Source organism: Osmia lignaria, chromosome 9 (assembly GCF_051020975.1).
Source record: "Osmia lignaria lignaria isolate PbOS001 chromosome 9, iyOsmLign1, whole genome shotgun sequence".
Taxonomy (NCBI): Eukaryota; Metazoa; Arthropoda; class Insecta; order Hymenoptera; family Megachilidae; genus Osmia; species Osmia lignaria.
Genome location: NC_135040.1, coordinates 7,040,966 through 7,055,544, shown reverse-complemented (window position 1 = coordinate 7,055,544; position 14,579 = coordinate 7,040,966). Strand labels below are relative to the sequence as shown.

Below are 14,579 nucleotides of genomic sequence, written 5' to 3'. Positions count from 1 at the left end.
GCATACGGAAGCATACGGAAGCATATTGTTAGTCACAGATGAATCATGACATCCTTATCTCTGAAAAGAGGGGAATTATTTTGGAACCTTTTTCGTTTTGTAATTCAGTGTTATACATATAATGCTTTTAATTATTAACAATTTAATCTTATTCAGCTCCTATTTGTTACATGGATCTGTTTATGAGAGAAGAGATAAAAGATATCTTTATTACAATGCAATAAATACTAAAGTTAACATTAAAATCTCAAATGCAAATTTAAATAATCCGTACGATATCTGATTCATATTATTTAAGATATTATTTGAATGAATGTCGGCGACACGTGTTTTTGACTTTAGAGATAGAGTACGCGCTCCAAAGCGGCATCGCGAACAGATTCACGTGACCATATGGAACGGATCATTCATATTTGAAGTTGAATTTCCACGGAATTTACAATAATGTTATAATCAAGATCAACAATTGTATATGAATTTTATTTAATAGCTATGTTACACAGATATTCGTCATTTCATTTTGACAGATAGTTGAGGTTAATGTGTCGCGGTGAACACACGTATAACCTGTCCAGTAAACTGAAATATTGATTAACGATGGAAGATGAAGAAAAGAGATGTCAAGATGAAGAACCCAGTGAATTTTATTTCGAATCCGATCACCTAGCATTAAAAGGGAATAAAGATTACACAGCCCTTTTAAAAACGATTGTAATTCTCGAAGCGCAACGTACCCAAGCTATAGAAGATTTGGATAAACTTTTATCTATTCGTTCCAAAGCACTGAAGGATCCAATATCTTTTGTGGCTCAGATACAAAACGGTGAACTACCAGAATTACCAGGGCCACAAAAGATTGCAGAAATTCCTTATATTGATTGGTCACAATATAATGTAGCTGCACCTGATATGCGTATGAGACCTCAGACAAGGCATGGACATGTATTACCTCATGTACCAACAAAGACAGAACAAGAGAATGGAAAAGTACTTTTTAATTCTTCTGATAGATATAAGGAACATTTTTCTTTTACATAAAGCATCTGTATTAATACATACTTTATTATAGATTTTAGTAAGAGGACGTGCTTTTGATGAAAGTAAACCAGAAACCTTTAATCAGTTGTGGACAGTGGAAGAACAAAGGAGATTAGAGGAACTTTTAATTGAATATCCTCCAGAAGAAGTAGAAATGAGAAGATGGACTAAGATAGCTAATGCTTTAGGTATATTAATAAATCTTCACTTATTCAATTCATGAACTAACTTTGAATTTTTTAAATAGGTAATAGAACTCCAAAACAAGTTTCTAGCAGAGTGCAGAAATATTTTATTAAACTTTTAAGAGCTGGATTACCTATACCCGGACGTGGCCCTAAAATGAAATTAGATGTTAAAAGAGGAATCGGCCACAGACATCAGCGCAATAATTACTCGCTATTTAGACGTTCTACGTTCTTCCCACATCAGGACATGTCTTTTACAATGGCTGATGAAAGCAAAGAACAGCCAGTTGCAGAAGAATCTGTATGTATATTTTATATAAAAGTATGGACTATATGTTTCATATAAATAAGAATTTTTAATTATAGGAAGATGATGCTGGAAATAGTACTATTGATGATAATCCTGAACTGAGGCATATAGAATTATTAAGACAAGTAAAAGCTGAGAAAGAAGAAAATTCATCTTCCGTATTTAAACATGTTGGATATAAGGTACATGAATGATGGTTTTCGCGGTACATTGAGAGAACTTAAAAGTTAATGTCTTTCTTTTATAGTGTTCGATATGTGGAGAAGAGCCTTTAACAGGCACAAGGTGGCATTGTTCGGAATGTCAAAATGGGCTTGACTTATGCGGCGATTGTGCAGTACTACAATTAGAAGATGAAAAGCCATTACATGATATACTACACAGACTGATTCCTATAAAACCACCCCAGTATACTAGAAGCTACGATTTAGATTATTTCCCGCAAAGTTTCAGTAATTCGTCTTACAATTACTTAGATCCTAATTTTTTACCCGAATAATTTTAACAAGTTTGTATCGATATGATTTTATTACAAAACCAGCATGTAAAAATAATTTAATATTAAACTATTAATACTTTTTTATAATTTGGTTGTTTTTGTACATTTCCTGCTGTCTATATCTGTAGACTTACTTGACTAGCTGTTATTCGTCTGTTTGAACTTTAAATTAATTTTTTTTCTACACTGATCAAGAGTGCCGTTTCTTATACTTTCCCGTATAATCTTAAAAAATTCAAGATACTGATGTACATTGTGTCTAAAAACATAAGTTAATGTGAGCATGTATAATTAAAAAAAATTATTAATACCATTGATTAACTCTTACTTACATCATTAAGAGTACCATAGAAAGCATTTCTCTAGTATTACATAAATGATGTAAATATGCTCTGGTATGATTTTTACATGCAACACACTCGCAATGAGAGCATATTGGAGAAAAATCCTCCTTATACCTATCTTCTTTAAATGACATCACATGTTCCATGTTATTGCAAACATCATGATCACATAAAAAAGTTAAAGCTTCTGCATTTTGAGTAGCTATATAAGGGTATGATGTATCAAATACATCTACACCTAATTCAACAAGATCTAGTACAGTAAGGGGATTCCAGCCTCCTACTGATACTTTTAATTTTTCAGGAGGTAAAAGATTCTGTAACGATTACAATGATTTCAAAAAGTATATTAACCCACAAGAGCAAAGAACTTAATACTTACAATGACATGTGATACTACTTTCTTAATTTGATCTGTTTGTATATTTGTTACATCTGGTCCATTATTATGTAGTCCATCAATTATATATCCTAATACAGGTTTATCTTTTAAAAAATTGGCTGACACTGTTCTAGCTTCTATGTCATATCCACCTTCAATAGCACCCAACATTTCTGAAGATTTTAATACAATGGAAGTTGAATGTCTAAGCATACACTGTTCAAAAAATACCATACTACGATGTACAGCCTTTGATACCCTTCTTTTACTACTATTAATATTGGTATCTCCATCATGAAAAGCAACATACAAATCTGGTTTAAATGCTTCTATAATATCCATGTATTTACTAGGTGTTAACATATGTTTTCCATTTTTAGTCCATAAAGGAATAGAATCAGGTTGATGATAACCTGATGGGGTAGCATAACATGGGTCATGAGTTGTAAGAAAATTTAAATATTCCTAAAATAAAAATATTTACCTAAAATGTTATATATAAAGATAATGTTATAGAACATTAACAATGATGATGAATCACATTATACCTTCATACCAACAAACTCTGAAAAGTTAACATTACAATCTTTTATTGATTCTAACATTGAAACTGTAGAGGTAAGAGAAACAGATAACAACTGTGGATCTTTGGTAACCATTTGGAAGACATCCTTTGTTAAGTGTGGAACACTACCTCCCTAATAAAAATAATGTCAAATAAGATAGTATAATAATAATTAATCTGAATTATAAACTATGGAAGTTTACCTTTGTATAAATAAGAGCCAGAGGAGTTTCAAAGCTAGCATTGGGAATTCTTTGAAACTCTGTTAAAGTACCAATTCGAGCGACGCAGGATTTTAAAGAATTAGTATTAAACTTCATATTGAATTTTATACTAATGTTGAGTATCTTAAAAAATTTGTTATAAATCTCTTTTACAAGTAAGTATATACTTTAGTTAAGGCGATACTAGCGTGGAGGCCGAACTTCAAATTCCGTGTCGGTAAAACAGTCATCGAAAATTAGGCCGAACAGAAACTGATTTAAGCGCCACCTCAATTATCGCACGCTCAAATAACACGTGTGTGCTACGATAGCTATATGTATAAGTACATACATAATTAAACAATACTGACCATGCATTCATTATTATTAATTTTCTTTCCGGAAAATTGTAGTTGTAATGTGATACACTTCAGAATCTGAAAGGCATAGTTCCTGAAAAATATATAACAGAGATTAAATAGAAAAAAAAGCATAAATTTCGCAGTCAATTCGCTCATATTATTTGCTACGTAATTAATAAATGTACCATAGAAATAATGATACAGTTAATAATTAGTCATCAAATAATAACGATTGCCCAGGTATCACCATAAGGAGGTTGTTAGAGACCTGCCCTACTTCATCCCATCCACCCTCCATTTATGCAAATTTTTACTTTCATTCAATAATGAATTCCTCTAGAAAACTGTTAGAAGAAAAATATTTGTTAGTCAACGTAGCGAATTTCAATCAAATGAAAAGCAAAAATTATGTGTTCTGTAGACAAGAGCGAGATCGGGCGCCTGACCAGAGTCATGGATAAAGTCATGGCCTTTCCAATGTATAACGTCTCTGCTTAAAATATCTTCGCCAGGGTTGATTTCTTTCTACCATTGCGTATCAAACAACTTCGTTCTTTCTAAATTCCATATTTTGTGATTTTCTTTTTATTTTATTTTTAACCGACTTCGAAAAGGAGGTAATTAGTCATTTGTAATTAGTCAAAAATCATACAAGTTCCTTTTTCAGGAACTATAAAATTACTATAGTTATACGTTCTATATGGTAATATTGCAATCCCGAAAATACTTTTCTGAATTTAAACTATTGTTTCCCAATTAAAAAATATATAAATCTTTTTATAGTAGCTCTTAGCTTGATATCGCTTTCTAAAAGTTATCTTTAGAAAACGATATCAATTACCAGGTCACACCTCGTGGAGGTGGCTACAATAGTGACCCACCCTAAAATGATAAGAACGTGAAACCATTCAAAACAGACAACATAAAATAAAAATTTAAACAATACAATCTTGAAATAGAAAATAGAATGAATATCCTAATATCAAAAACAATTGAGAAAATAACAATTCAACAATAAAATGCTGAAATAGAAAATATAATTAACATCATAATTTCTGTAACAATTAACAAAATAACAATTCAACAATAAAATGCTGAAATAGAAAATATAATTAACATCATAATTTCAGTAACAATTAAAAAATAATTCAGCAATAAAATGCTGAAATAGAAAATATAATTAACATCATAATTTCGATTACAATTGAAATGAAAAATGCCGACAACAGAAAATATAATTACCATTACAATCTCAGAGTATGTTTTAAATAAATAGAACATAATTAAAATAAGAACATGAAATATAATTGATGTGCAAATCAATAAGAAAAGAATAATTTATTTCAATAAAGCAATAAACAAAAAAGAAATAGGGGAAACAAAATCGCGAGTTGACCATTCAACGAGCTGGGTATTGAACTCGTAAAATGTCGAGTTCAATACGTCCTGGACGGTATTATTCATACCGTCCAAGGAAAAACACAAAAAATGAAAAAACAAATTAGCGAGCATAGTGACAGAATGACTGTCCATCCGAAGATGGAGAGCCATTAGTAGTTCCCCTCTTCTGGGCAAATTTTGCCGGGGCTCTTCAGCATATAGCCTCTTCTTTCTTCGGCAATAGCCTCACAAAAATCACTCGCGAAAATTTTACGTTTGCTCAGACATTTGTAAAAACGTAACACGTAAACGAGCAACGATCCCTTGAATTGCTACTCGCATACCTGCACAATTTTTGCAAATGTCCAAGCACAAAACACTTTTTAATTTCACTTCACTTCACTTCACTTCACTACACTTTCACTTTAATACTTCATTTTTGTAATCGGGTCTAGTACCACGACTACGACTTACAAACTAATAAGGCTTGGCCATGAAAAAATCAAGAGAGAATGCCAAATTAATTAATTGATAAATTAATTAAATTGCATTTTCATCTTTTCTCTTGATTTTTGGTTTCCCAACCCCAGATACAAGCTTCTCACGTATTAGAGGAGAATACGAAGAGAAACATGAAAGCTTGCTCTGGCCCTGCCTACTTACAAACTAAACTCAATCACACCAGAAGTAAACTACCTGCCTGCCTATCGCTATATTTAAAAAAGGGCAAAAATCATTCTCACAAAAATTCACTCCACGGTTCTCATACAACCACCCGGGTGCAAAAATGCCTACACCTAGGGAGAACGTCCCGGGACGCCTCCGACACCCGAGTTCAATTCAACTTTCACACTCTAATAAAATCATACCTTTTTGCTGAAATCGACTGACAAATAATAGTGAACATTATGCTAAAGTAATACATTTCATTTTCGTATTCTATTGAATTATCTAATGTAAAAATTTTTCAATTTATTCTTGATAAGTATTTTGTAATGTTATAGTAAGTTAAGATTGTTAATAAACGATACAAATCCCACATCCTAACCACACACACACATGTGGAACTTCTATCGTGGTTCACTATTGGTTCACTACCTTTGTCAGTCGCCAAAATGTATTACACTTAAAACTAAACCTTGTCCACCGCCCTCCACCCACGCGAGTACATCTAAGTACCTGAATGAGCTTTGGGCATAAAAATGAACAAGGCCAAAGGTATTTTCACCTACCAGTTTTCTTCATGTGTGCTGAAATGCCTAAGCTAAAACGTATGATTAGCAAAAACTAAAGATGATATTCTCACTTTATTAAAAGTAAGAATATCGGCGAAATTTCACGGCTCCAATTTAGTATATGGGCTGGCCCCTCCAGGGGGTTTTATTTTTAATAAAAGTGACTCGACTTTGCAAATATAAAGCTTGAAGAGCAAATACAGAAAAGCAAAATTGAGCAACTATGACATAGAACATGGTGCACTGCTAATATCAGTTGGCAACGGAGGTTCTTAGGCCCCCTGGACTTGCGCCCGACGCTACATACCACCCACCCCGTCTGGACGTCGTAACGCCAGGACAGGATGCACCCCTTCGCTAAGAGCGCTACCCGCCCGTCCAACACGTTGCATCCAACGTGTCAGATTTGCGGACGCCCATAGTATAGACAAAAGGACTACAGTTTAGAATATGGTAACATATTTTCATATGTTCCGTATTCTAAAGCTGCGCCTGCAAAGACCTAGTAATGCATGGGTTTATCTCCCATGAGATGGTGTTTCACGGTCTTATGCCGCGGAATCCTTGTAACTAATTTGATTAAATAAATAAAATATTGGATTGAGTTTAAAAACCAGAAGGATTCCCACCGAATACTAGTCAGTGCATTGTCATATTTACTCTCGCGTTGGAAATTTTTCGCAACACTAATTAAAATAGAAAATCCTGATCTAAAAACATGACTAGTACATAAATATCTAACGGGCTAATATTTCACTATACTGGGGTATGCGGGTGGATAAATGATTATGTGATAGAGTTCGTGAGGCTGAAGTGTGAATGATGAGTCGTGAACCGTGAACGTGACAGAATGAATTTGAAGTACGAACGAAGAGCTTTCTACAATGCTTGAAGAGCAAATACTGAAAAGCAAAATAGAGCAACTATGACGCAAAAATGGTGCACTTCTAATATCGGCTGGCAACGGAGGTTTTCGGGCCCCCTGGACTTACGCCCGACGCTACATACCACCCACCCCGCCTAGGAAAGGATGCACCCCTTCGCTAAGAGCGCTACCCGCCCGTCCAACACGTTGCATCCAACGTGTCAGATTGACGGACGCCCATAGTATAGGCAAAAGGACTGCAGTTTATTAAATGGAACATATGGATGTGCGCCACATTCTAAACTGCGCCTTGAAAGGCCTAGTAATGCATGGTTTTATCTCCCATGAGATGGTGTTCACGGTCTTATGCCGCGGAATCCTTGTAACTAACTTGATTAATTAAATAAAACATTGAGTTTAAAAACCAAAAGGATTCCCACCGAATACTAGTAAGTGCATCGTCATAGTTACTCTCGCGCTGGAAATTTTTCGCAACACTAATTAAAATAGAAAATCCTGATCTAGCAACATGACTAAAGGGGAGCTTTAAATTATGCTTGAAGAGCAAATATTGAAAAGCAAAATAGAGCAAATATGACTCAACATTCGTCCACTGCTAATATCAGCTGGCAACGGAGGTTCTTAGGCCCCCTGGACTAGCGCCCGACGTTACATACCACCCACCCCGCCTGTTTAAGGCTCTAGGCCCAGGCAGGGTGCACCCCTTCGCTAAGAGCGCTACCCACCCATCGAACACGTTGCATCCAACGTGTCCGAGTGGTGGACGCCCATAGTATAGGCAAAAGGACTTTAAGACAGCTTAGCGTATGGGATGCAACATACTTAAATGTTCCGTACTCTATGGCTGTGCCTGCAAAGGCCTAGTAATGCATGGTTTTATCTCCCATGAGGTGGTGTTCACGGTCTTATGCCGCGGAATCCTTGTAACTAATTTTATCAAATAAAAACCAAAAGGATTCCCACCGAATACTAGTCAGTGTATAGTCATATTTACTCTCGCGCCGGAAATTTTTCGCAACACTACTTAAACTTGAAGATTCTAAAGGGGTAATATTTACTCTCGCGTTAAAAATTTTTCGCAACACTACTTAAACTTGAATATCCTAACGGGGTAATATTTCACTACACAAGGGTATGCGGGTGGATAAATGATTATGTGATAGAGTTTGTGAGGCTGAAGTGCGAATGATGAGTGTGAACGTGACAGAATGAATTTCAAGTAAGAAAGGGGAACTTTATACAATGCTTGAAGAGCAAATACCGACCCCCCTGGGGGCCAGCCCATATACTAAACTGATGCCAATTTCACGAGTAAAATCGGAATAACGTTTCAATTTCAAGAGCGATTTCGTTATCAAAGTAGTTATAATAATTAATAGTATTCATGCTTATTACTTTGATATTGAAATCCGCTCATCGCGAAATAAATTCTTGTACATATTGTGAAGTCGGAGGGTCATCCGACTTCTCTACATTTTTAAACTCGAAATCTATATATGCAAATATGTACAAGAAAACCCTATCCTGAGCTAAGTCATAAAATACACAAAAAAGCAATTTGCACGATTATCATTGAATAAAATGATACAGTGATATTCGTGGGTCACTATGCTCGCTCAAAAAATAAAAATTACAACCAATTCCCGTGTCGCTACGAACCATTCGTCCTACGACATGATGGGAACTGGAGGAACTTTAAAGCATGCGACTCACCGATCGTTGACTTGCACCACTGCACTTGCTACGCATCTTATTAGCTCGTCTGTTGGCTCGTCAAAGAAACGGTATCCCCACTGGCCAAAGCACTCATCTGAAAGCATAAAAATCACGATTCTTGAACGATATATGTTTTCTCTCAATTTGTTGTAGTTAATATGCTAATACATAGGATAATTCAAACATATGCATGCAAAACTATATGGGAATAACTACACCATAAAACACGGTAAAACACATGCAAATACATCCCAAAACACTCGAAGATCAAAACCATAGAACACTATAAAATATTTACAAAATTATAGCAAAACACATAGGGTACCAATCCATAAAACCTACTAATAAATCCGTATAAATATGCCAAAACACAAAGGGTACTACTCCATAAAACCCACTAATAAATCCGTATAAATATGCCAAAACACATAGGGTACCACTCCATAAAACCCACTAATAAATCCGTAAATATATGCCAAAGCACAAAGGAAACTACACTATAAAACACAATAAAGCACATGCAGGTACATGGGGTACCACACCACACAGCACACTAATGCACTTGTATAAAAATGTCAGAACACATGGGTGACCACACCATAAGTCGCACTAATATATCCGTATAAATATTCCAAAACACATGGGAAACACTATAGGAAACACCATAGGCACACATAGAAACACTTGTGGTAACACACTAATAAATCCATGCACGAATATCCATGGCGTCAACCCGTACCGGTATATGTTTGACAGCTCGATCCGTATCCTTTGGCGGTCGCGATAAGACTGATTAGATTTGACCCCTCTCCTGGTCGCGCTTGTACCGGCGCGCGGCGCGGCGCGCGCAATCAACCATGACGTTCCGCTTCACCGGTTCCGCAGATTTAACTATTTCTATCTGATATTTGTTAATATTTGTTTAATTATTATTTTATATTTTACAATTGTTTATTAACCAAATTATTGTTAAATCTATTTAAATTGTTTATTTCTTTACATTTCCTCGTGGGTATATTGCAAAATTTTGTTTAATTATTCTATTAAAAATTATTTAATTATTATTTTTAATTTTACAATTGTTTGTTAATTAAATTATTGTTATATCTACTGAAATTTATTATTTTTATAACTTTTATACACCGATATCGAGTAAATTTGTTTGAATTATTTAATTTTTATACAATATTAAGAAGTGATTATTGTGTTTTAATATAAATTTGATTTTTATCAAAAAGATATTGAACGTTACACAATAATAACAGTTACAAATATTCTTCGATTCTTTAATTAATTTATTGCTGTTCTAAAATGATTTTTGGACACACGATTCACTGAAATGTTTATATTACGAATAAATTGATGCTGGTGAGTCCGATCCGCCATTTTCTTGACGGTTGACAGACATAAATTTCAATATTTTATAACTTTTTGAAGATTTGGATAATATAAGGACTAGACTACCATTCTTTAGGGCCTCCTGAACACGCCTCACAAATTTCATTAAATTCTGTTTAGAAATGACGACGTAATTTGAAAACTCATTTCTAGGAATTTTTCTAGGGTCTGTCGGTAAAGTTTTCGACGCTAGCCTCAACTACTATTCACATGATTCGAACTAATCCATGTTTGGATTATACCGTAGATAAACCATGTGTTCGAAGTAACTATAATGGTAGTCGGTAAATTGCGGCGGAACTTCCGCTACTTTTCGATAGATAGTGCTAGTGTTCGTCGGTTGCCGCGACTGGAATTTATTATTATTCTAATAAAATTTATTTAATTACAATTTTTTAATTTACAATTGTTTATTAAGTGAATTGTTATAATTATTGAAATTTATTATTTTTACTACCTTTATGCGTGGTTATTTAAATTTTACGATAACAGATATCCCTCTTTTTCCTACGTGTGGTAAGAGACTGCAATCATGTAGGGAAAGATGGCATTCATTCAATAATTATTGCTACAATTTTCAAATTTTTTTTCAAAAATTAAATCAAATATTTAGACAAATACAATTTTCTAATTATTTATTGCTTTTAGATTAAAGGCTTTTAGGTTAAATAACACAGACAGTAATTGCAAGTTAGAAACTCACCACTTACGTACATTAATTGTTTCATATTATTAAGAAAAATATCCTACTATAAAATTGTGCGCATTACACCCTGTATAGAAAAATCGTTATCCCTGTTATCATTTCGCAAGAGTATTGATATTTGGTCTTCGTACAAAGAACACATTGTTAAACCTAAGCGATTGATCGTTAAATAAGGCACTTACAGAAACTACAATAACCATAATAACAGCAAACGTCTCTGCAACGTAGAAAAATATCGTTAAGAAAGCATTGTGTGCGAACCCCTGTTAAAAACTGGAGGACCATAAAAGCTCTTAAATTCCTTTAATTGATTATTCGTATCTCTTTCTAAATCCTAAGTTAATTTAATTCTGTAACTTTGTTCGTTCTTCATTTTGGTATATCAAACTTATGAAATAATATATATTGTTATCGAAATAGATAGAAAAGAGGTAAGGTACAGCGTGATTCGAAAAAGCCTCCACGTTCCTTGAGAATATAAACCGAGCTATAACTGTGCGGATCCTCTCCATGCGGAATCGAAACCGCACGCGGTGTCGGAATCTGAATCGTTGTTCGGTTGAGTCCTCGGCGTGGTGTTGGAGTTGACGGCCGTCGTGGACGTTGGTCGACGATGAATGGAATTACTGGAACGAGAAACTTTTCCTTGAAGCAACGGAGTGCTGGGTTGACTGGCGACTTGATGGTCTCTGGAGGCGCTAAAATCTTGAGCTCGTCGACTCCTCCTCTTCTTGATGGGCGCGTACTTTGGTGGCGGCATCACCTTCTGGTCCACCTTGGCGAAAAATAAAACGAGAGATTTTAAATACCGATAGAAGCAGACTAATCCACGGAAGATTTTCTTTCTTTCACCTGTACGTTGTCCGCCGATCCCCAGGTCTTGTGTATCTTCTCGTGGTTGCTGCTCGCGCTGCTAGTTGCCACACCCAGGAACTGGCTGAACGCTTCCGTCGTACGTTTCACGCGTACGTTCAGCGAGCCAATTCGCAGGAAACCAAGATCTTTCTCTGCGTGTTCAAGCAATCATCGTGTTACCACGTCTCATCGATTACCATGCCACTACTACGCTTCCTCTCGATTAAAGCTTACACTTTTTTCTCTTTCGAACCTTTTACACGTAAATAAGGACAACGAGTATACCCGTTGTCTTTTCGTTCGTCCTGTGCAGTTTCGCATGCATCTAATCAGAGAAGATTGGAAAAAAGGGACTAAGGGAGAATCAGAGAGACCGTGGCATCGTTGAAAGATTTACTAAGGAAGGTGGTAGCTAAGTATACTATGTGAATTTACAAGAAATAGAATTGAGAATCGATTGAGGACAGACATAGAGGTTCGTGTGCAGGAAGAGTGTGCTATAAGCTATGTCTATCATTTTTAATTCAACATAGGAAAAGTCGACAACGGAAAACGTAATATCGAAGCATTTTCTGCAATTTTCCTCCACCAATTTTCTTCTGTATCAAAGATCCTTATAATAAACATGAAATTTTTAAATGCTACTTTACCTAAGTCGATCCTAATTTGTATTCCCTTCAAGTTTTTGCATTTTCCTTTTTATTAATACCAATTCTACCAAGAAAAAAGTATCGACAGACTAACTGTGCGCAAAAATAAGTAAGGTTGCTCGAAGATATACCAGTGACAGCTTAGACATTGAAACCATTCTACTAAATACTGTGATACGCTACATCATGTACATAGAAATCGACTCATGCAATAAACTATGTAGCTCCATTTAATTAGCGTTCGTTTCATGCGGATTATCAGAATCTTACCTGCATGCTTTTTCCTTGCTTTTATTTCTGAAATAAAATAGAAAATCATTTGAGACTGTCTCGTTGAAGGCGCATACGCGCGCGGACATCGGATCGAGGGTCTTGAAAGGTGCGGTGGACCAAGTGTAAATGGCGAGATTAAATGGAATTAGTCGTAGTGGTTAAAGAAACACTTGGACTACGTTGTTAGGACGACAGATAGTTTCTATACTCGCAAACTATCGTTATTGATTAATTTTACAAATGGAAGAGCTCGAGTAATTGGTAGTCCGGTACAAAGAATTCTAATAAGAGGTAAATCTACATGAAAAAGTAAATTGAAAATGTAGAGCGACATTATTTCGTACGAGACTTCATTTTCGAATAAAATTAATTGAAATTTCAATATTTTAAATATACCGTAAAAAACAAGTGGCGCCATCTACCGTTTGGTGCACCAAATGAGCTTCTTAAATTCGCCGATAGGGTGCGCAAAAATTACTTCGCTTTTTAGTTCCTCTCGTTGGCACCAGGCGGCGCCTCTATAGAAATTGCGGCTTTTTTAAACATTTTTCAAAGAAGCACAATTGATTTTTAGCACGGAATTATATCGAACTCTTCCCAAAAATATTTCCTATGTTAGTCTCACTATTCTTGACGATCGACATGAGAAAGTTAATCTGGTTAAAAAGAGTAGTTCGTTACTTTGAAATCGCGTGACATTAATCGAGCTTTCGAAAACGTGCCCCCATCCCTCGTTTGCGATACATTGCGTTCGATGACCCGTGGAAAAATTGACGCGAATCTGGCAAATTATTGGCGAATACGCGTTTTTCATGCTCGCATGCTTTATTATCACGCGTAACGGTGACAACAAAGAAAACACTGATTACAATTGTTGTTAACCGGCGATGCGAATCATTTTAACTATGTAAAAGATGATTGAATATTAAATTTTTAATTTTCTTTTGATTTAATGTTCATTTATATTCGTTCGGATCGCCGGCTACATGTTAAATCACAACATCTACAGTGCTGGGTGTGTTTTCAGGTACTACTGCCACTTCGATTGCTCGCGTATCGCAGCGACGCTTTATTTCTTTTTCTTGGCTCGCATCGAACACGCGTCGATTTCAAGATCGTTACATGTATCCTGAGAATAATCGATAAGCACAGAACACGCAGCGAACTCGACGTTCAACAATAACAACGATAACAACAACAGTGATAACAATAGTTGACGTGATAACAAGAGGCATCGTTCGCGATTACAAAGACGAGAACGTCACAAAAGTATGCTCCACTTGGACATAAAATTAGGACCACGTGCGACAAAATTGTATTTTAATAAAATGGCAAATAGACAAGTGATATATTACTGGGATACGATGTATCTTATTATTTATTGTTATGGGAAAAATTGTGACACTATTTGCAAAAATAAAAATTGTAGGTCTTTGGGAAAATCACGAAAAATATTTTAATTTAACTAAAAATATGAAAAAATATAGAAAATATTAAGTGGTCCTAATTAGTCAACCGGTGACGCGGATTCTCGTCAAAGGTACACGACGTCAAGCGATCGCAATTCTTTTGGAAAGAAATCAAGAATA

The 14,579-nt window shown here is 35.2% G+C and overlaps 3 protein-coding genes across 7 annotated transcripts in view; 1 reads left to right on the top strand and 2 right to left on the bottom strand.

Annotated features, from left to right (window-relative positions):
* Window positions 1–597: 597 nt before the first annotated feature.
* On the top strand, window positions 598–2,035 carry LOC117611590 (Ada2a-containing complex component 1). The gene is made up of 5 exons (XM_034339584.2): window positions 598–987; window positions 1,070–1,226; window positions 1,286–1,527; window positions 1,593–1,718; window positions 1,784–2,035. Exons 1-5 carry the CDS (start codon window positions 598–600, stop codon window positions 2,033–2,035), a joined length of 1,167 nt encoding a protein of 388 aa, XP_034195475.1.
* A 118-nt stretch (window positions 2,036–2,153) lies between these two features.
* On the bottom strand, window positions 2,154–4,750 carry LOC117611578 (queuine tRNA-ribosyltransferase accessory subunit 2). Of its 3 annotated transcripts, XM_076689912.1 has the most exons (7): window positions 4,077–4,126; window positions 3,901–3,982; window positions 3,530–3,673; window positions 3,310–3,459; window positions 2,762–3,226; window positions 2,368–2,696; window positions 2,154–2,294 (listed from the first exon to the last, which is right to left on the bottom strand). In XM_076689912.1, exons 2-7 carry the CDS (start codon window positions 3,901–3,903, stop codon window positions 2,174–2,176), a joined length of 1,212 nt encoding a protein of 403 aa, XP_076546027.1. In that variant the 5' UTR covers window positions 3,904–3,982; window positions 4,077–4,126; the 3' UTR covers window positions 2,154–2,173. The 3 variants fall into 3 exon arrangements, with proteins under 3 accessions (XP_076546027.1, XP_034195455.1, XP_034195462.1); XM_034339564.2 differs by having other exon boundaries at window positions 3,901–4,750; XM_034339571.2 differs by lacking the exons at window positions 3,901–3,982; window positions 4,077–4,126 and having other exon boundaries at window positions 3,530–3,883.
* Window positions 4,751–10,941: 6,191 nt separating this feature from the next.
* Window positions 10,942–14,579, bottom strand: part of LOC143305243 (uncharacterized) — a 141,141-nt gene continuing 137,503 nt past the window's right edge. The window contains exons 5-7 of one of the 3 annotated variants that reach the window (XM_076690251.1): window positions 12,988–13,014; window positions 12,065–12,219; window positions 10,942–11,987 (exon numbers count right to left, since the gene is read on the bottom strand). In XM_076690251.1, the coding sequence (XP_076546366.1) occupies window positions 11,700–11,987; window positions 12,065–12,219; window positions 12,988–13,014 (470 nt within the window). In that variant the 3' untranslated portion in view covers window positions 10,942–11,699. The remainder of the gene's footprint in view (window positions 11,988–12,064; window positions 12,220–12,987; window positions 13,015–14,579) is intronic. The other 2 variants (XM_076690250.1, XM_076690252.1) reach the window with 2 other exon arrangements.

Bases quoted from the DNA above. Each gene is read 5' to 3' on its own strand.
- LOC117611590 (XM_034339584.2), top strand. From the start codon at position 598: ATGGAAGATGAAGAAAAGAGATGTCAAGATGAAGAACCCAGTGAATTT. The intron at 988-1,069 runs GTACTTTTTAAT...ACTTTATTATAG, and splicing joins CAGAACAAGAGAATGGAAAA to ATTTTAGTAAGAGGACGTGC. The intron at 1,528-1,592 runs GTATGTATATTT...TTTTAATTATAG, and splicing joins AGCCAGTTGCAGAAGAATCT to GAAGATGATGCTGGAAATAG.
- LOC117611578 (XM_034339564.2), bottom strand. From the start codon at position 4,047: ATGAGCGAATTGACTGCGAAATTTATGCTTTTTTTTCTATTTAATCTC. The intron at 3,460-3,529 runs GTAAACTTCCAT...TATTTTTATTAG, and splicing joins TGGCTCTTATTTATACAAAG to GGAGGTAGTGTTCCACACTT. The intron at 2,295-2,367 runs GTAAGTAAGAGT...TTATGTTTTTAG, and splicing joins TCTATGGTACTCTTAATGAT to ACACAATGTACATCAGTATC.